At 44.0% G+C, this 21,560-nt stretch overlaps 1 protein-coding gene across 1 annotated transcript in view; it reads right to left on the reverse strand.

Annotated features, from left to right (window-relative positions):
- Positions 1-21,560, reverse strand: part of iars1 (isoleucyl-tRNA synthetase 1) — a 128,127-nt gene that overhangs the window by 22,276 nt on the left and 84,291 nt on the right. Inside the window, exons 23-26 of the mRNA XM_084167701.1 lie at positions 11,402-11,504; positions 11,063-11,146; positions 2,309-2,483; positions 452-564 (exon numbers count right to left, since the gene is read on the reverse strand). Of these exons, the coding sequence (XP_084023827.1) occupies positions 452-564; positions 2,309-2,483; positions 11,063-11,146; positions 11,402-11,504 (475 nt within the window). The remainder of the gene's footprint in view (positions 1-451; positions 565-2,308; positions 2,484-11,062; positions 11,147-11,401; positions 11,505-21,560) is intronic.

The raw sequence follows: 21,560 nt of genomic DNA on the forward strand, positions 1-21,560 counted from the left end.
TAGGGTTAGAATTAGAGGTTAGGTTTAGGGTTAGAATTAGGTTTAGGGGTTAGGTTTAGGGTTGGAATTAGAGGTTAGGTTTAGGGTTAGGTTTGTGGTCCTCTGTAGCTCAATTGGTAGAGCATGGCGCTTGTAACGCCAGGGTAGTGGGTTCGATCCCCGGGACCACCCATACGTAAAAATGTATGCACACGACTGTAAGTCGCTTTGGATAAAAGCGTCTGCTAAATGGCATATTATTATTATTATTATATTATAGAATTAGGGTTTGGTTTAGAATTAGGGGTTAGGTTTAGGGTTAGAATTAAGTTTAGGAGTTAGGGTTAGGGTAAAGGTTAGGGAAAATAGGATTTTGAATTTAATTTTTAATATTTTAGGTCCCCATGAGGATAGTAAAACAAATGTGTGTGTGTGTGTGTGTGTGTGTGTGTGTGTGTGTGTGTGTGTATACCTGTGAGTCAGAATGGGCTTCATACTGTGTAGCTGACCCAGAGGTCTGGTTGAAGCTGTACATCAACCTCAGGTCCTCCTCATGAAGCTCATGACCGTCCACCACAATGGAGCCTGGCAAAAAAACACACAGACAGCGTCAATCAATCAAACGTCTGTATAAAGACGTCCACCACAAAGGAACCCGTGTGGACAACACAGAAGACTAACACACAAACACAGCTACATTTCCCCGTTTTCTAGAAATCCTAGATGGAAGATTCCTGGAATTAGCAGAAAATCCGTTAATCCTCCAACCAGTATTTCTGGAAAACCAGGGAATTTAGGAAAGGAGGGGAGGGGAGGGGAGGGAGGGAGGGGAGGAGGCTGGTTATAAGATGATCACACACTAATCCCAGATATACATGCTTTTTTTGCCCTGCCTCTTTTAAGTCTTAGGGTACAGGGTTCACTGTGTGGTGTGTAACAGGGTTCACTGTTCCAGGTGGACCGTGGTTATTAACAGCTACCTCCCACCATAGAACAGGGAAAACCTCTATATTGCATCTCGTCAGTAAAACAGAAGGTATGTGGTCCCCTGTAGCTCAGTTGGTAGAGCATGGCGCTTGCAACGCCAGGGTTGTGGGTTTGTTTCCCACTGGGGGCCAGTATGAAAAAAATGTATGCACTCACTAACTGTAAATCGCTCTGGATTAGAGCGTCTGCTAAATGACTAACATAAAAAAAAAAAAAATGTATATACTGGCTGCAATCAGAGGAGCATCCATCCTCCTACACAGGAACATCAAAGGGATCCTAGTCCCATTCAGCAGTACATTTAACAGACACACCTACTACCCCTCCCTCCTTACCAGTCTTTAACAGACACACCTACTACCCCTCCCTCCTTACCAGTCTTTAACAGACACACCTACTACCCCTCCCTCCTTACCAGTCTTTAACAGACACACCTACTACCCCTCCCTCCTTACCAGTCTTTAACAGACACACCTACTACCCCTCCCTCCTTACCAGTCTTTAACAGACACACCTACTACCCCTCCCTCCTTACCAGTCTTTAACAGACACACCTACTACCCCTCCCTCCTTGCCAGTCTTTAACAGACACACCTACTACCCCTCCCTCCTTACCAGTCTTTAACAGACACACCTACTACCCCTCCCTCCTTACCAGTCTTTAACAGACACACCTACTACCCCTCCCTCCTTACCAGTCTTTAACAGACACACCTACTACCCCTCCCTCCTTACCAGTCTTTAACAGACACACCTACTACCCCTCCCTCCTTACCAGTCTTTAACAGACACACCTACTACCCCTCCCTCCTTACCAGTCTTTAACAGACACACCTACTACCCCTCCCTCCTTGCCAGTCTTTAACAGACACACCTACTACCCCTCCCTCCTTACCAGTCTTTAACAGACACACCTACTACCCCTCCCTCCTTACCAGTCTTTAACAGACACACCTACTACCCCTCCCTCCTTACCAGTCTTTAACAGACACACCTACTACCCCTCCCTCCTTACCAGTCTTTAACAGACACACCTACTACCCCTCCCTCCTTACCAGTCTTTAACAGACACACCTACTACCCCTCCCTCCTTACCAGTCTTTAACAGACACACCTACTACCCCTCCCTCCTTACCAGTCTTTAACAGACACACCTACTAAACCCTCCCTCCTTACCAGTCTTTAACAGACACACCTACTACCCCTCCCTCCTTACCAGTCTTTAACAGACACACCTACTACCCCTCCCTCCTTACCAGTCTTTAACAGACACAGACACACCTACTACCCCTCCCTTCTTACCAGTCTTTAACAGACACACCTACTACCCCTCCCTCCTTACCAGTCTTCTGGAAGGCCTCCAGCTGATCGCTCTTCAGTTCTTTAATGGAGGCAGTAATGGATTTGAAGGCTCCTTTCAGTCTCTTCCCCAGCACCATGTGGTCCGGTTCAGCCCGCAGAGTGATGCCGTATTTGTCTTTGTCCGTGGAAAGGGTCAGCTGGCGGACATTTAACTCCTGGGAGAGGGGAAGAGGAGGAGGAGGAAGAGGAGGACATTTTAGTTTAGGGGTTTACTGCCTTGCTCTAAGGCACAACATAATAATATTGCAGGCTCGCCACCAGATTTTCAGTTGTTGGACCTGGGATTTGAACCAGCGACCCTCTGGTTGCTGGCCCATCGTTCTGAACTACAGGCTACCTGAAGCTGGAAACAGGAAGAGCTACAGTTTCCTCTACCGTCGCAGTGTGTTGTACAGTGTATCTAGGTCCAGAGAGTCTGCCTTGTCAAAGACTCTTTAATAAAACGTGCTTCATAATCAGACCACATCAGACCACGGTGACAGCACATTTCTCTCTTCATCTCAGAGACAACAACAACAAGTCATCCACAATTGGTCTATTCAAACACAACAGGGGGAGGTGATAAGTGCTGATAACACCAACCAGGACAGGACTATTCACACACAACAGGGGGAGGTGATAAGTGCTGATAACACCAACCAGGACAGGACTATTCACACACAACAGAGGGAGGTGATAAGTGCTGATAACACCAACCAGGACAGGACTATTCACACACAACAGAGGGAGGTGATAAGTGCTGATAACACCAACCAGGACAGGACTATTCACACACAACAGAGGGAGGTGATAAGTGCTGATAACACCAACCAGGACAGGACTATTCACACACAACAGAGGGAGGTGATAAGTGCTGATAACACCAACCAGGACAGGACTATTCACACACAACAGAGGGAGGTGATAAGTGCTGATAACACCAACCAGGACAGGACTATTCACACACAACAGAGGGAGGTGATAAGTGCTGATAACACCAACCAGGACAGGACTATTCACACAACAGGGGGAGGTGATAAGTGCTGATAACACCAACCAGGACAGGACTATTCACACACAACAGGGGGAGGTGATAAGTGCTGATAACACCAACCAGGACAGGACTATTCACACAACAGGGGGAGGTGATAAGTGCTGATAACACCAACCAGGACAGGACTATTCACACAACAGAGGGAGGTGATAAGTGCTGATAACACCAACCAGGACAGGACTATTCACACACAACAGAGGGAGGTGATAAGTGCTGATAACACCAACCAGGACAGGACTATTCACACACAACAGAGGGAGGTGATAAGTGCTGATAACACCAACCAGGACAGGACTATTCACACACAACAGGGGGAGGTGATAAGTGCTGATAACACCAACCAGGACAGGACTATTCACACACAACAGGGGGAGGTGAAATAATACTTGATATTGTACTGTGTCTGTAATACTTGATATTGTACTGTGTCTGTAATACTTGATATTGTACTGTGTCTGTAATACTTGATATTGTACTGTCTGTAATACTTGATATTGTACTGTGTCTGTAATACTTGATATTGTACTGTCTGTAATACTTGATATTGTACTGTGTCTGTAATACTTGATATTGTACTGTGTCTGTAATACTTGATATTGTATTGTGTCTGTAATACTTGATATTGTACTGTCTGTAATACTTGATATTGTACTGTGTCTGTAATACTTGATATTGTACTGTCTGTAATACTTGATATTGTACTGTCTGTAATACTTGATATTGTACTGTGTCTGTAATACTTGATATTGTACTGTGTCTGTAATACTTGATATTGTACTGTGTCTGTAATACTTGATAGGCTTGATATTGTACCTGACATTAAACTGAACAACTTTATTCAGGGCTTATAAGGACCAATTCATTATCTACAGTAACAACATAATATAGGACTATAGGAGACGTTGATCTCATTGCTGAATTCCTCTGCAACAGTTTAATTAACTTCACCGCCTTAGCAGGATGGGTTGGGTTGTTGTGCTATAGAATATATTTACCTGGAAAATAAACTGTTTCCTTGCAGTGGGCTGGCAGCAGGGACACCATGGTTAAATAAACTGTTTACTTGCAGTGGGCTGGCAGCAGGGACACCATGGTTAAATAAACTGTTTACTTGCAGTGGGCTGGCAGCAGGGACACCAACGTTAAATAAACTGTTTACTTGCAGTGGGCTGGCAGCAGGGACACCATGGTTAAATAAACGGTTTACTTGCAGTGGGCTGGCAGCAGGGACACCAACGTTAAATAAACTGTTTACTTGCAGTGGGCTGGCAGCAGGGACACCAACGTTAAATAAACTGTTTACTTGCAGTGGGCTGGCAGCAGGGACACCATGGTTAAATAAACTGTTTACTTGCAGTGGGCTGGCAGCAGGGACACCATGGTTAAATAAACTGTTTACTTGCAGTGGGCTGGCAGCAGGGACACCAACGTTAAATAAACTGTTTACTTGCAGTGGGCTGGCAGCAGGGACACCAACGTTAAACAAACTGTTTACTTGCAGTGGGCTGGCAGCAGGGACACCAACGTTAAATAAACTGTTTCTTTGCAGTGGGCTGGCAGCAGGGACACCATGGTTAAATTAACTGTTTACTTGCAGTGGGCTGGCAGCAGGGACACCAACGTTAAATAAACTGTTTACTTGCAGTGGGCTGGCAGCAGGGACACCATGGTTAAATTAACTGTTTACTTGCAGTGGGCTGGCAGCAGGGACACCAACGTTAAATAAACTGTTTACTTGCAGTGGGCTGGCAGCAGGGACACCAACGTTAAATAAACTGTTTACTTGCAGTGGGCTGGCAGCAGGGACACCAACGTTAAATAAACTGTTTACTTGCAGTGGGCTGGCAGCAGGGACACCATTGTTAAATAAAACTGTTTACTTGCAGTGGGCTGGCAGCAGGGACACCAACGTTAAATAAACTGTTTACTTGCAGTGGGCTGGCAGCAGGGACACCAACGTTAAATAAACTGTTTACTTGCAGTGGGCTGGCAGCAGGGACACCAACGTTAAATAAACTGTTTACTTGCAGTGGGCTGGCAGCAGGGACACCATGGTTAAATTAACTGTTTACTTGCAGTGGGCTGGCAGCAGGGACACCATGGTTAAATTAACTGTTTACTTGCAGTGGGCTGGCAGCAGGGACACCAACGTTAAATACTGTTTACTTGCAGTGGGCTGGCAGCAGGGACACCATGGTTAAATTAACTGTTTACTTGCAGTGGGCTGGCAGCAGGGACACCAACGTTAAATAAAACTGTTTACAGCAGGGACAGAGCAGACTGCAGCAGAACAGAACAGAGCAGAGCAGAACAGAGCAGAGCAGAACAGAGCAGAGCAGAGCAGAACAGACTGCAGCAGAACAGAACAGAGCAGAACAGACTGCAGCAGAACAGAACAGAGCAGAGCAGAACAGAGCAGAGCAGAACAGAACAGAGCAGAGCAGAACAGACTGCAGCAGGACAGAACAGAGCAGAGCAGAACAGAACAGAGCAGAACAGAACAGAGCAGAACAGAGCAGAACAGACTTCAGCAGAACAGAACAGAGCAGAACAGAGCAGAGCAGAACAGAACAGAGCAGAGCAGAACAGAGCAGAGCAGAACAGAGCAGAGCAGAACAGACTGCAGCAGAACAGAACAGAGCAGAACAGAGCAGAACAGAACAGAGCAGAGCAGAGCAGAGCAGAACAGAACAGAGCAGAGCAGAGCAGAGCAGAACAGAGCAGAACAGAGCAGAACAGAACAGAGCAGAACAGAACAGACTGCAGCAGAACAGAACAGAGCAGCGCAGAACAGAGCAGAACAGAGCAGAGCAGAATAGACTGCAGCAGAACAGAACAGAGCAGAGCAGAGCAGAGCAGACCAGAGTAGACCAGACCAGAACAGAGCAGAACAGACTGCAGCAGAACAGAACAGAACAGAACAGAGCAGAACAGAGCAGAGCAGAACAGAGCAGAACAGAACAGAGCAGAGCAGAACAGAACAGAACAGAGCAGACTGCAGCAGACTGAGATACAAGTTTGTATCCTGAAGGTGCTACTGAGAGTCTGCTGGGTATAATAGACGACAGCGTTAGTTATAATAATAATAATAATAATAATAATAATAATAGGGCTGAATAGGACAATTAATCTTTGGTTGAGACTTTATTCTGTGTCAAGATCAATACTAACAACACATTAACCCTTTACACTCCTGGGAAATGGCCTATATGGAAAGGGCCTTTATGGATACAGTTGAAGTCGGAAATTTACATACACTTAGGATGGAGTCATTAAAATTCATTTTTCAACCACTCCACACATTTCTTGGTAACAAACTATTGTTTTGGCAAGTCGGTTAGGACATCTACTTTGTGCATGACACAAGTAATTTTTTCAACAATTGTTTGCAGTCAGATAATTTCACTTAGAATTCACTGTATCACAATTCCAGTGGGTCAGAAGTTTACATACACTAAGTTGACTGTGCCTTTAAACAGCTTGGAAAATTCCAGAAAATGATGTCATGGCTTTAGAAGCTTCTGATAGGCTAATTGACATCATTTGAGTCAATTGGAGGTGTACCTGTGGATGTATTTCAAGGCCTACCTTCAAACTCAGTGCCTCGTTGCTTGACATCATGGGAAAATCAAAAGAAATCAGCCAAAACCTCAGAAAAAACATTGTAGACCTCCACAAGTCTGGTTCATCCTTGGGAGCAATTTCCAAACGCCTGAAGGTACCACGTTCATCTGTACAAACAATAGTACGCAAGTATAAACACCATGGGACCACGCAGCCGTCATACCTCTCAGGAAGGAGACGCGTTCTGTCTGCAAATCAATCACAGAACAACCGCAAAGAACCTAGTGAAGATGCTGGAGGAAACAGGTACAAAAGTATCTACATCCACAGTGAAACAAGTCATATATCGACATAACCTGAATGGCCGCTCAGCAAGGAAGAAGCCACTGCTCCAAATCCGCCATAAAAAAGCCAGACTACGGTTTGCAACTGCACATGGGGACAAAGATTGTACTTTTTGGAGAAATGTCCTCTGGTCTGATTAAACAAAAATAGAACTGTTTGGCCATAATGACCATCGTTATGTTTGGAGGAAAAAGGGAGTCACTTGCAAGGCGAAGAACACCATCCCAACCATGAAGCACGGGGGTGGCAGCATCATGCTGTGGGGGTGCTTTGCTGCAGGAGGGACTGGTGCACTTCACAAAATAGATGGCATCATGAGGAAGGAAAATTATGTGGATATATTGAAGCAACATCTCAAGACATCAGTCAGGAAGTTAAAGCTTGGTCGCAAATGGGTCTTCCAAATGGACAATGACCCCAAGCATACTTCCGAAATTGTGGCAAAATGGCTTAAGGACAACAAAGTCAAGGTATTGGAGTGGTCATCACAAAGCCCTGACCTCAATCCTATAGAAAATGTGTGGGCAGAACTGAAAAAGCGTGTGCGAGCAAGGAGGCCTACAAATCTGACTCAGTTACACCAGCTCTGTCAGGAGGAATGGACCAAAATTCACCCAACTTTATTGTGGGAAGCTTGTGGAAGGCTACCCGAAACGTTTGACCCAAGTTAAACAATTTAAAAGGCAATGCTACCAAATACTAATTGAGTGTATGTAAACTTCTGACCCACTGGGAATGTGATGAAATAAATAAAAGCTGAAATAAATCACTCTACTATTATTCTGACATTTCACATTCTTAAAATAAAGTGGTGACCCTAACTGACCTAAGACAGGACATTTTTACTAGGATTAAATGTCAGGAACTGTGAAAATTTGAGTTTAAATGTATTTGGCTAAGGTGTATGTAAACTTCCGACTTCAACTGTATGTTTCTTACAGAAGAAATATGAAAAGCATACGCATAATCAAGGTAGCAATTGAACGGAAACAGTTAGGAGATTATGATGGAAATGATGACCAATGACAATGACCAAAAGGTGAGGACACAAGACGTTACACTGTTGATTTTATGTGCATTTTACATTTACTGTACTTTTTGCCGCATTTGTCGATAACTAAATCTGAAAATACTCTGGATACATTCAGTAACACAAGAATATACCTGGAAAATGTGAGATAAGTGCAACGTAAGACAAAAAAAATGACAAGGGTTTGAGTGAGAGGACTAACTGGTGTCTCCAAGTGGCCACACACCTCTCCAAAGTGTGCTCAGTTCCTAAGTCATTTCAATGCTCTTTTATGACTCAAAGAAGACTCTTCAACTATAAGGTGCTCTATTGAGCTCTCCTAGCTGGGCCGTTGAGGAACCAGAGCAAACACACTTGTAGTTGTTTTGTTTGGAACACAGCCCTGCATTCCCGCCGTCACACAATTACTGTTGTTGTTTAAACGATCCAAAAACGGTCCATTATAAATCCGCACTCTGGGTCAGGTTGGCATTTTTTGAAAGCTTGTTCTATTGCCAACATGACTAGCTAAATTATAAAATACGATCTTTTCACAAGGCAATTCAGAGAAGCAGATCGTAATTTTGGTGGGCATTAAATGGAGTCATGAGTGCATTCAGGTGCATGGACCGGTGGCAAGGTTTCTTCACAATACCCAGGGTACGACGCCACGGCATCTTGTAACTGTACATTAACGTTGACACTGTACATTACATTAGTTTTATGATATGGAAATGTGAAGTACCTTTTCAAGCTTTTTTATTATTATAAGAAAAGCTTTGCTTTTATACTTACAAGACCATCATGCTTGATTGAGTGAGCTGTTTTGTCCTGTAGTAATGTCTGTATTTCTTTAAACCTTTATTTTAGCAATACACAGAGAAATATATACAGCATAAGTCAAAAGTCCGGACACGCCTACTCATTGAACGGTTTTTCTTTATTTTTTACTATTTTCTACATTGTAGAATAATAGTGAAGACATGGTTTGGGATGAGTTCCACCGCAGAGTGAAGGAAAAGCAGCCAACAAGTGCTCAGCATATGTGGGAACTCCTTCAAGACTGTTGGAAAAGCATTCCAGGTGAAGCTGGTTGAGAGAATGCCAAGTGTGTGCAAAGCTGTCATCAAGGCAAATGGTGGCTACTTTGAAGAATCTCAAAAATAAAATATATTTTGATTTGTTTAACACTTTTTTGGTTACTACATGATTCCATGTGTGTTATTTAATAGTTTTGATGTCTTCACTATTATTCTACAATGTACAAAATTGTAAAAATAAAGAAAAGCCTTTGAATGAGTAGGTGTGTCCAAACTTTTGACTGGTACTGTGTATATGTATATATACAGTTGAAGTCGGAAGTTTATATACACTTAGGTTGGAGTCATTAAAACTTGTTGTATTTCAAGGCCTACCTTCAAACTCAGTGCCTCTTTGCTTGACATCATGGGAAAATCAAAAGAAATCAGCCAAGACCTCAGAAAAAAAAAAATGTTAGACCTCCACAAGTCTGGTTCATCCTTGGGAGCAATTTCAAAACGCCTGAAGGTACCACGTTCATCTGTACAAACAATAGTACGCAAGTATAAACACCATGGGACCACGCAGCCGTCATACCGCTCAGGAAGGAGACGCATTCTGTCTCCTAGAGATGAACGTACTTTGGTGCGAAAAGTGCAAATCAATCACAGAACAACAGCAAAGGACCTTGTGAAGATGCTGGAGGAAACAGGTACAAAAGTATCTATATCCACAGTAAAACGACTCCTATATCGACATAACCTGAAAGGCCGCTCAGCAAGGAAGAAGCCACTGCTCCAAAACCGCCATAAAAAAGCCAGACTACGGTTTGCAACTGCACATGGGGACAAAGATCGTACTTTTTGGAGAAATGTCCTCTGGTCTGATGAAACAAAAATAGAACTGTTTGGCCATAATGACCATTGTTATCTTTGGAGGAAAAAGGGGAAAGCTTGCAAGCCGAAGAACACCATCCCAACCGTGAAGCACGGGGGTGGCAGCATCATGCTGTGGGGATGTTTTGCTGCAGGAGGGACTGGTGCACTTCACAAAATAGATGGCATCATGAGGAAGGAAAATTTGTGGATATATTGAAGCAACATCTCAAGACATCAGTCAGGAAGTTAAAGCTGGGTCGCAAATGGGTCTTCCAAATGGACAATGACCCCAAGCATACTTCCAAAGTTGTGGCAAAATGGCTTACGTACAACAAAGTCAAGGTATTGGAGTGGCCATCACAAAGCCCTGACCTCAATCCTATAGAAAATATGTGGGCTGAATAAGCTTTGTGAGCAAGGGGGCCTACAAACCTGACTCAGTTACACCAGCTCTGTCAGGAGGAATGGACCAAAATTCACCCAACGTATTGTGGGAAGCTTGTGGAAGGCTACCCAAAACATTTGATCCAAGTTAAACAATTTAAAGGCAATGCTACCAAATACTAATTGAGTGTATGTAAACTTCTGACCCACTGGGAATGTGATGAAAGAAATAAAAGCTTAAATAAATGATTCTCTCTACTATTATTCTGACATTTCACATTCTTAAAATAAAGTGGTGATCCTAACTGACCTAAAACAGGGAATTCTTACTAGGATTAAATGTCAGGAATTGTGAAAAACTGAGTTTAAATGTATTTGGCTAAAGTGTATGTAAACTTCCGACTTCAACTGTATGTATATATATATATATATATATATATATATATATATATATATATATATATATATATATATATATATATATGTGTGTGTGTGTCTTACCTCCAGGATGTATTTCTGCAGGGAGGTGATGTCTCTCAGAGCTTCTGGGTCTTGGTGGATCACGACCACCTCCTTCAGGGGGTACTACACAACAACAACAACAACCGTTAGTACACAACAACAACAACAACAACAACAACAAGACACTACAACATTATACCAACAACCACCACCATTAGTATACTAGACAGAACAATTGTTAGTAGACACTACCCAAACAACAAGAACAACAACAAACAACAACAACAATAACAATCGTTAGTGCTAACACACGCGATGCTACACGTGACAACAACAAAATGTTAGCTAAGAAATAACACACAGTTGATGTCCTCCTACCTTAAGAGGCAGAGTCTTACGGTCTCTGATGACTCGTCCTAGCTCAATGACAGACTGCATCTGACACACAGCGCTCTCTATACGCTTGTCGATCAACGACTCCCTGGTGACACACAGGACAGGAGCAGGTTAATGCATCTGACACACAGCGCTCTCTATGCGCTTGTCGATCAACGACTCCCTGGTGACACACAGGACAGGAGCAGGTTAATGCATCTGACACACAGCGCTCTCTATACGCTTGTCGATCAACGACTCCCTGGTGACACACAGGACAGGAGCAGGTTAAGAGGTCAGACTGGAACCAGGGGTTAGAAGACATGACACAGTGGGTATATATCTGAGTTAGCTGCGTACGTCGGTTGTCTTGGACATCGAACTTCTCAATAAAAACTCCAGACTGAAATTGAGTTGGGAGTTGACCCCCCCAAACCCTGATGTACATTATAAAGTGTGTGGAGGAACAAGACACGAGGCGGGGACAGATGTTCCGAGTTTGTGATTGGACGAGGGAGAGCTCTGGGTTTGTTGTTTTGGAATGTTTTGAAAGTCTCTGAAAAAGTGTTCTATTGAAAAAAGTTTTGGTTACTAGCTACATTTTTGAGTTTAGATCCTGTGACGCAGTTGGCATCAGTTTGCTGGGACCGCTGCTGTCCAGGGATCCTGCCAACCAGTCTATACCTCTCTCGCTCTCTCTCTCTCTCTCCAACCAAGGGCCTAGCCTAGCTGCCTATCAAGATAGCAGGGTTTCCTTGAGGGCTTGAACCGCGACACGGTCAGCCCTTGTGGCTGGGACCGCAGATTGTCCCGGGTTTGTGACAGTCTGGATCCCTGCTGTTTGTTGCGGTTTCCATCTTCCCTGAGACCTGCCCTGTGTGGAACTGTCAGGAGTGACAGCATAGCCTACGTTGCTACCATGACAAATGCCAAAGCCGGTGGGAGTACCGTTGAGGACAGTGGTGTCTCTCTATCACAGGTGAAGGATCTTTTAAATGAACAAAAATCTTTTTTACAAGCAGTTGTTACAACAACAAGAAAATAGCTTTAAGTGTTGTGTCCAAATACTGGGGGATTCAACTAATAAAAGAATGGACGACCTGACCAGAGAGGTCCAGGACATGAAGAACAGTTTGCAGTTCTCCAAGAGTACGTACATCTTCCTCAACGAGGACTATCCTGAAGCTGTGCGCCAGAAGAGAAAATAACTTATCCCGGCCATGAAAGCTGCCAGAGCGCGTTGGGACATTGATTACATCCGCTATGACGGGCTCATTGTCCACCCTCCCTCCCAGAAGCCTGGAAGGGATGAACGAGCCAAGCCTATGGGTTCGTACCTTCAAACCCACAGCACACACACCAACACCAACTGATTAATGGACTGCTGAATTATAATTTCCCCCTTTTTTCGTAATTATTTTTTGTTATTTTCCATATTAGGTCCATCTCTGATAAAACTACCCAGGACATTTCTCTAAATAGCCCATATTAATATATGCAGCCTTAGAAAAAGGTTTCATGAAATCAATCATTCGCTTTCAGATAACATTAATATATTAGCCATTTCTGAGACTCACTTAGATAATTCATTTGATGATACAGCAGTAGCAATACAAGGATATAACATCTACAGAAGAGACAGGAATGCTTATGGGGGAGGTGTTGCTGTATATATTCAGAGCCATATCCCTGTAATGCTTAGAGAAGATCTCATGTCAAGTGTTATTGAAGTGGTTGCAGGTTCACCTGCCTCATCTAAAGCCTATTATTTTGGGGTGTTGCTATACGCCACCAAGTGCTAACAGTCAGTATCTAAATAATGTGTGTGAAATGCTTGATAGTGTGTGTGATGTAAACAGAGAGGTCAACTTTCTTGGGGACCTGAATATTGACTGGTTTTCATCAAGCTGTCCACTCAAGAAAAAGCTTCTCACTGTAACCAGTGCCTGTAATCTGGTTCAGGTTATTAATCAACCTACCAGGGTGTTTACAAACACCACTGGAACAAAAATGGATCACATTTTTTACAAATACTGTAGAACCTTATTCTAAAGCTGTATCCATACCCATTGGATACAGTGATCACATATCCAGGAAAAGCTAAAGTTCCAAAAACTGGGCCTAAAATAGTGTATAAGAGATCATACAAAAGATTTTGCTGTGACTCTTATGTGGATTTTTCTAACTTGATCACAATTCAATCAGAATAATTTGGGAGTGCTCTTCTCGACCATTGATGGCCTGATAAATCCTACCCCCGCAAACCTATCTGAACTTTCCTCCACATCTAAATGTGATGAGTTTGCTGCATATTTCAGACATAAGATATCCAACATTAGGCTGGGTATCAGTCAAGTAAGACCTGATGAGAAGTTTGATGATCGTGTGCCCTAGCCTACCACGCAAAGGCACTATGGATTTATTTCCCCTGGTTGACACAGACATGCTCAGGAAAGTCATATCACAACTTAAGCCTTCTACCTGCCTTCTCGATCCTATCCCCACCACCTTCTTCGAAACAGTTTTTAAATTGCATATCTGAAGAAGTGCAAGCAATTGTTAATCACTCCCTTTTCACAGGCACTAAAAACTGCTATGGTGAAGAAAAGTAATCTAGATTCTTCAGCTCTTAGCAATTTTCAGGCAATCTCCAACCTTCCATTCTTAAGCAAAATTCTGGAGAAATGTGTGTTCAAACAGCTAAATTATTTTTGAAAAATTCCAATCTGGTTTTCATGCCCACCACAGCACAGAGACAGCCTTGGTTAAAGTGGTAAATGATCTTAGCGCCAACACAGATGCCAAGCAAACAGCTATCTGTCCTTGTACTCTTAGAATTAAGACCACCTGGACAGACTGGAGAGGTGGGTTGGCCTCTGTTGACCATGATGTCCTTCTGGACAGACTGGAGAGGTGGGTTGGCCTCCGTTGACCATGATGTCCTTCTGGACAGACTGGAGAGGTGGGTTGGCCTCCGTTGACCATGATGTCCTTCTGGACAGACTGGAGAGGTGGGTTGGCCTCCGTTGACCATGATGTCCTTCTGGACAGACTGGAGAGGTGGGTTGGCCTCCGTTGACCATGATGTCCTTCTGGACAGACTGGAGAGGTGGGTTGGCCTCCGTTGACCATGATGTCCTTCTGGACAGACTGGAGAGGTGGGTTGGCCTCCGTTGACCATGATGTCCTTCTGGACAGACTGGAGAGGTGGGTTGGCCTCTGTTGACCATGATGTCCTTCTGGACAGACTGGAGAGGTGGGTTGGCCTCCGTTGACCATGATGTCCTTCTGGACAGACTGGAGAGGTGGGTTGACCTCTGTTGACCATGATGTCCTTCTGGACAGACTGGAGAGGTGGGTTGGCCTCCGTTGACCATGATGTCCTTCTGGACAGACTGGAGAGGTGGGTTGGCCTCCGTTGACCATGATGTCCTTCTGGACAGACTGGAGAGGTGGGTTGGCCTCCGTTGACCATGATGTCCTTCTGGACAGACTGGAGAGGTGGTTGGCCTCTGTTGACCATGATGTCCTTCTGGACAGACTGGAGAGGTGGGTTGGCCTCCGTTGACCATGATGTCCTTCTGGACAGACTGGAGAGGTGGTTGGCCTCTGTTGACCATGATGTCCTTCTGGACAGACTGGAGAGGTGGGTTGGCCTCCGTTGACCATGATGTCCTTCTGGACAGACTGGAGAGGTGGGTTGGCCTCCGTTGACCATGATGTCCTTCTGGACAGACTGGAGAGGTGGTTGGCCTCTGTTGACCATGATGTCCTTCTGGACAGACTGGAGAGGTGGTTGGCCTCTGTTGACCATGATGTCCTTCTGGACAGACTGGAGAGGTGGGTTGGCCTCCGTTGACCATGATGTCCTTCTGGACAGACTGGAGAGGTGGGTTGTCCTCTGTTGACCATGATGTCCTTCTGGACAGACTGGAGAGGTGGGTTGGCCTCTGTTGACCATGATGTCCTTCTGGACAGACTGGAGAGGTGGGTTGACCTCTGTTGACCATGATGTCCTTCTGGACAGACTGGAGAGGTGGGTTGACCTCTGTTGACCATGATGTCCTTCTGGACAGACTGGAGAGGTGGTTGGCCTCTGTTGACCATGATGTCCTTCTGGACAGACTGGAGAGGTGGTTGGCCTCCGTTGACCATGATGTCCTTCTGGACAGACTGGAGAGGTGGGTTGGCCTCCGTTGACCATGATGTCCTTCTGGACAGACTGGAGAAGTGGGTTGACCTCTGTTGACCATGATGTCCTTCTGGACAGACTGGAGAAGTGGGTTGACCTCTCCGGACCAGTTCTAAATTGGTTTAGGACCTATTTGACCGGTCGAGAGTTTATCACCCTTGGTGAAACATTACTCAGAGAAAATACATATCACGTGGCATTCCACAAGGTTAGATTTTGGGTCTGGTACTGTTCAGTTTATATAAGTTACCCCTTGGCAGCGTTATCAGAAAGCACACCATTGATTTTCACTGCTACGCAGACGATACATTTGTGTCACCAGAGGATTTTATATATAACCGAAACAAAACAAACTATGCAAGAGATTCTCTTGTAGGCAGAGCGCATTGGAGAAGGATTCTATTGCATTGACATGCACGACTCAGACCCGTACTCTAAATGTAAAATAGTACTCTACACAGCCCGGTGCACCATAACCAAATCAGAGCTGCATTGCCATTGCCATTTATGGATCTGTGCCATTCACTTTGAACTGAACTGTTTACAGCAGGGGTGTCAAACGTCCGGCCCGCGGGCCGGATCAGGCCCGCAAACGGGTTTTAAACCGGCCCGCGAGATGATTTTGTAAAGTATAAAAATGCGCTGCAATATTTCAATAAAATAAACTGCTGTTCCAATTGCGTCCACTGGATGGCGCAATAGCAATTGTGTTAAGCAAGCAAACTGTTTATACCGGGGCAGAGCAAGTAGGTCAAGCACGTGCAGCCAGTCCGGATGAGCTACTTTGTTTTGCCCGCGATATTTATTACGGCTTCTACTTTTAACATTATGTGCTTTGGCACCCTCATTGCCCCAATATGTCTCTGTCAAAAAAGAGAAAAGTGGACGCAGAGTGCAGAGTGTTCCAAGAAAAATGGTCATCCTCCTATTTATTCACGGAATTGAATGGGAAAGCTGTATGTTTGGTGTGTTCACAGCATGTTGCAGTGCTGAAAGAATATAACCTTCGTCGCCACTATGTGAGTCTTCATGCCGACAAATATGACAACTTTCAAGGACAGCGGAGAAGAGAGAAGGTGCATGAACTGTTGGCGGGTCTGAAGAAACAGCAGTCTGTGTTTACTCACAGCCGAGACATCAGTGACGCTGCAGTGAAAGCTAGCTACCTCATTGCTAATGAAATCGCAGTGGCTTCAAAACCATTTAGTGAGGGTGAATTTGTAAAAACATGCATGATGAAGGCAGCGGAGATTGTGTGCCCTGAAAAGCGTCAGGCTTTTGTAAATATCAGCCTGACAAGAAACACAGTTGCAGACAGGATTTCCGATCTTTCAGTGGATTTGGACAGCCAGTTGAAGCAAAAAGTAAAGTCATTTATTGCGTTTTCGGTTGCAATTGATGAAAGCACGGACATTAATTGAGATTTACGAGAAGAAATTGAACAGTTCATGGAAGAAAAGGGCAAACCAGTGTTAGAATTTCATTCCGCAGAATGGATGCAGGACCTTGCATTTATGGTGGATGTTACAGAGCACCTTAATAACTTGAACAAACAGCTGCAAGGGCGCAACAAAGTTGTCACGCAGTATTATGACAGCATACGTTCTTTCAAGTTGAAGCTGTCATTGTGGGAGACGCAACTCGCCGGTGATGATGCAGCTCACTTCCCCTGTCTGAAAAATGTGTGCGCGACCCAACATGTGGCAGACATGAAGCGGTTCAAAGATAAAATAACAGGACTGTTACGGGAGTTTGAGCAACGCTTTCAGATTTTTGGTGAACTGGAGAAAGACTTCAACGTTTTTTGCTCGCCATTCACCGTGAATCCCTCTGATCTGCCCGTCAGCATCCAACTTGAAATAAGACTTGCAGTGTGACTCGGATTTGAAGGGCAAATTTGCCGCAGCTGGCTTGGACACATTTTATCAGAATCTCTTGCCAGGTTACCCCAACTTGACAGCCCTCGCTGCAAAACTGTTGTGCATGTTTGGAACCACATATCTTTGTGAGTAAGTTTTCTCTGTAATGAGCATAAATAAAACAAAACTGCGCTCAAGGCTCACGCACAAGCACTTGAATCACATCCTGAAGTTGGCTGCCACTCAGGATGTGACACCTGATATTGATGCGCTGGTGAAAGCTAAAAGATGCCAGGTATCAGGAGTCAAATAAACTATGCAACCCCACTTAAAGTGCTGCATGAGACACCCTGATATAGTTCTGTGATCTGTGATATACTTCTGTGAATCACTGAGGCATTGTGTGTTTGTGTGTTCTAACTTGAGGTGTTTTATTATTAATAGTGATGTTGTGCTTTTGGACACACTGTCCTCAGGCTCCAGCTTTATGTTTATATGTTTTTATGTTGATGTGCTATTGTTTTTAATTGATTTTATTTGTATATTTAACCTACTCTTGACTCTGTGGTTCTTGCACTTGTTTGGGGAACAGGATTTCATTATTTTTATCTACATTTCTGCCTGAGAAATGACACCCTGATATAGTTCTGTGATCTGTGAAACAGTTCTGTTAATCACTGAGGCATTGTGTGTTTGTGTGTTCTTTTTCTTTAGAATTTTCAAATAAACTTGACGTGTTTTATGATTAATAGTGATGTTGTGCTTGTACTATTTTGGACACACTGTCCTCAGGCTCCAGCTTTATGTTTTATGTTGATCGTATTAAAACAAAGAAAACAATCTGAAGTTGTTGTTTTTAAGTTATATATACACCATGATTTTTCCGGTCCGGCCCACTTGGGAATAGATTTTCCTCCATGTGGCCCCTGAGCTAAAATGAGTTTGACACCCCTGGTTTATAGCATGAGCTGTCACGAGTAGATGCACTTGTTTTGAGATCAAAGCGAGAGCTGCATGTAGCCAATTGTACACATCTGTTCACTTTTGTTCATATTTTTTGCTAGTTAGTGAGTTATTAGCCCCGTTATAGCTAATTTCTAGTCAACAATGGGGGAGTGGCTGTTTCCTACAAGAGCACAACATTTTTGCATTTCTAGCCATCTTTGAAAAGCGAGTCAGGTAAAGAGCTTTTTTTATGTCTTAAAGGGGCAGCATTTTGAGACGGTCTTGAATAAGCTAAGTAGCCAATAGGCAGAGGGTAGCATAAATTGTCTGATTCGCTGTAATAATGGTATGGGAATAATAATGCAGTTTATTTTGTAAAGTGGTTTCTTGCATCAAACAACACAACAACATTTTCAGTCCCCTCCTTGTCTGAAGGACAAGTGGATAAACAGGTTAATGTCAAGCCCTGCATGTTTTTTTCTCCAAAAGTCTCATGGACACCACACATTGGCTGCTACTGTAGGCTGAATGATAGAACAGCTGTTAAAATGTTATGGGATGCATTTTTCTCCATAGTAAAAAAAAACAAACATTATGATCAAATAGCCAAAGTAGCCTACTTGGCCACTGTTAAAACTGTAACTTAAAGCGGGTACAGCCTCAGTGTTCACAGTAAACGCACGCCGGAAGTTGCACAGAATTTTCACAATGTTAAAGTTTGCGCTCAGCAGACCTGAAATTTTGCTCAGTGCCAAAAAGTATTAGAGGGAACATTGATCCAGACTACAGCATCTCCAGCCACACCCAACCAACCCCACCCAACCAGTCGACACCCCTCTAACCAACCCTGGCCACACCCAACCAGTCGACACCCCTCAAACACCACACCCTGGCCACACCAGATCAGGCCTATGCCTCTCCTGCCAGAACTGGACAAGAACCTGACACCCTCAGCACACAAAGGGGGACAAACACCTACCTGGAGGTGACAGCATTCCCTCCCCAATATGCCCCCCTAGACACAACTACGACAAAACAACCAACAAAAACGGGTCACAACTCCTGCAGCTCTGTCGCACGCTGGGTCTGTACATAGTCAATGGTAGGCTTCGAGGGGACTCCTATGGTAGGTACACCTATAGCTCATCTCTTGGCAGTAGTACTGTAGACTACTTTATCACCAACCTCAACCCAGAGTCTCTCAGAGTGTTCACAGTCAGCCCACTGACACCCCTATCAGACCACAGCAAAATCACAATCTACTTGAACAGAGCAATACCCAACCATGAAGCATCGAAGCCGAACAAACTGCATGCTGTTAAGAAATGCTATAAATGGAAGGAGGTAAGTGTAGAAACCTACCAAAAAACAATTGGCCAACAAATCCAAGTCAACTTCCTGGACAAAAGCACATTTCAACGATTTTACTGAGTTACAGTTCATATAAGGAAATCTATCAATTAAAAAAATGAACTAGGCCCTAATCTATGGATTTCACATGACTGGGCAGGGGTGCAGCCATGGGTGGGCCTGGGAGGTCATAGGCCCACCCACTGGGGAGCCAGGCCCAGCCACTCAGAATGAGTTTTTCCCCCACAAAAGGGCTTTATTACAGAAATACTCATGCACACCCTTATTGACAAACAAATAAACAAAACAAAAGCATAGTCTTCTCATGCTTTGTTGATAAAAAAAAAAGCTTGACTCAATTAGGCATGAGGGTCTGCTATACAAATTGATGGAACTAAGTGTTTGAGGAAAACTATACGACATTATAAAATCAATGTTCACAAACTACAAATGTGCGGTTAAAACTGGCAATAAACACACTGATTACTTTCCTCAGGGCCGTGGGGTGAGACAGGGAAGCAGCTTGAGCCCCACCCTCTTCAACGTTTATATAAATGAATTGGCGAGGGCACTAGAACAGTCTGCAGCACCCGGCCTCAACCTACTAGACTCAGAAGTCAAATGTCTACTGTTTGCTGATGATCTGGTGCTTCTGTCACATTACATTTACATTTTACATTTTAGTCATTTAGCAGACGCTCTTATCCAGAGCGACTTACAGTTGTCACCAACCAAGGAGGGCCTACAGCAGCACAGATTCTGTCCGACTTGGGCCCTGACAGTGAATCTCAATAAGAGAAAAATAATGGTGTTCTAAAAAAAGGTCCAGTTTCCAGGACAACAAATACAAATTTTATCTAGACACTGTTGCCCTAGAGCACACAAAAAACGATACATACCTTGGCCGAAACATCAACACCACAGGTAACGTGAACGATCTAAGAAACAAGGCAAGAAGGGCCTTCTACGCCATCAAAAGGAACATAAAACTCGACATCCCAATTAGGATTTAGCTAAAAATACTTCAGTTATAGAACCCATTGCCCTTTATGGTTGTGAGGTCTGGGGTCCGCTCACCAACCAATAATTCACTAAATGGGACAAACACCAATTGAGACCACATGCAGAATTCTGCAAAAATATATTTTGTGTACAACGCAAAACCACAAAACAACGCATGCCGAGAAGATTTAGGACTATACCCACCAGTTATCAAAATCCAGAAAAGAGCTGTTAAATTCTAAAACCACCTAAAAGGAAGCGATGCCCACACATTACATCACAAAGCCCTCACCTACAGAGAGATTAACCTAGAGAAGAGTCCCCTCAGCCAGCTGGTTCTGAGGCTCTGTTCACAAACACAAACAGACCCCACAGAGCCCCAGGACAGAAACACAATTAGACCCAACTACATTATGAGAAAGCAAAAAACCAAATTTGACACACTGGAAAGAATCAACCAAAAAAACGGAGCAAATTGGAATGGCCTTAAACAGAGAGTACCTGACCACTGTGACTGACCCAACATTAAGAAAATGTTGACTATATATAGACTCCGTGAGCATAACCTTGCTACAGCATATGTACCCACTGCCCATAAAATGAGGTGGAAACTGAGCTGCACTTCCTAACCTCCTGCCAAATGTATGACCAAAGTAGAGCCACATTTCCCACAGATCACACAGACCCACAAAGAATTTGAAAACAAATCAAACATTGATAAACTCCCATATCTGTAAGGCAAAATACCACAGTGTGCCATCACAGCAGCAAGATTTGTGGCCCGATGCCATGAGAAAAGGGCAACCAGTGGAGC

This window comes from Coregonus lavaretus (assembly GCF_964263955.1).
Source record: "Coregonus lavaretus genome assembly, chromosome: 8".
NCBI lineage: Eukaryota > Metazoa > Chordata > Actinopteri > Salmoniformes > Salmonidae > Coregonus > Coregonus lavaretus.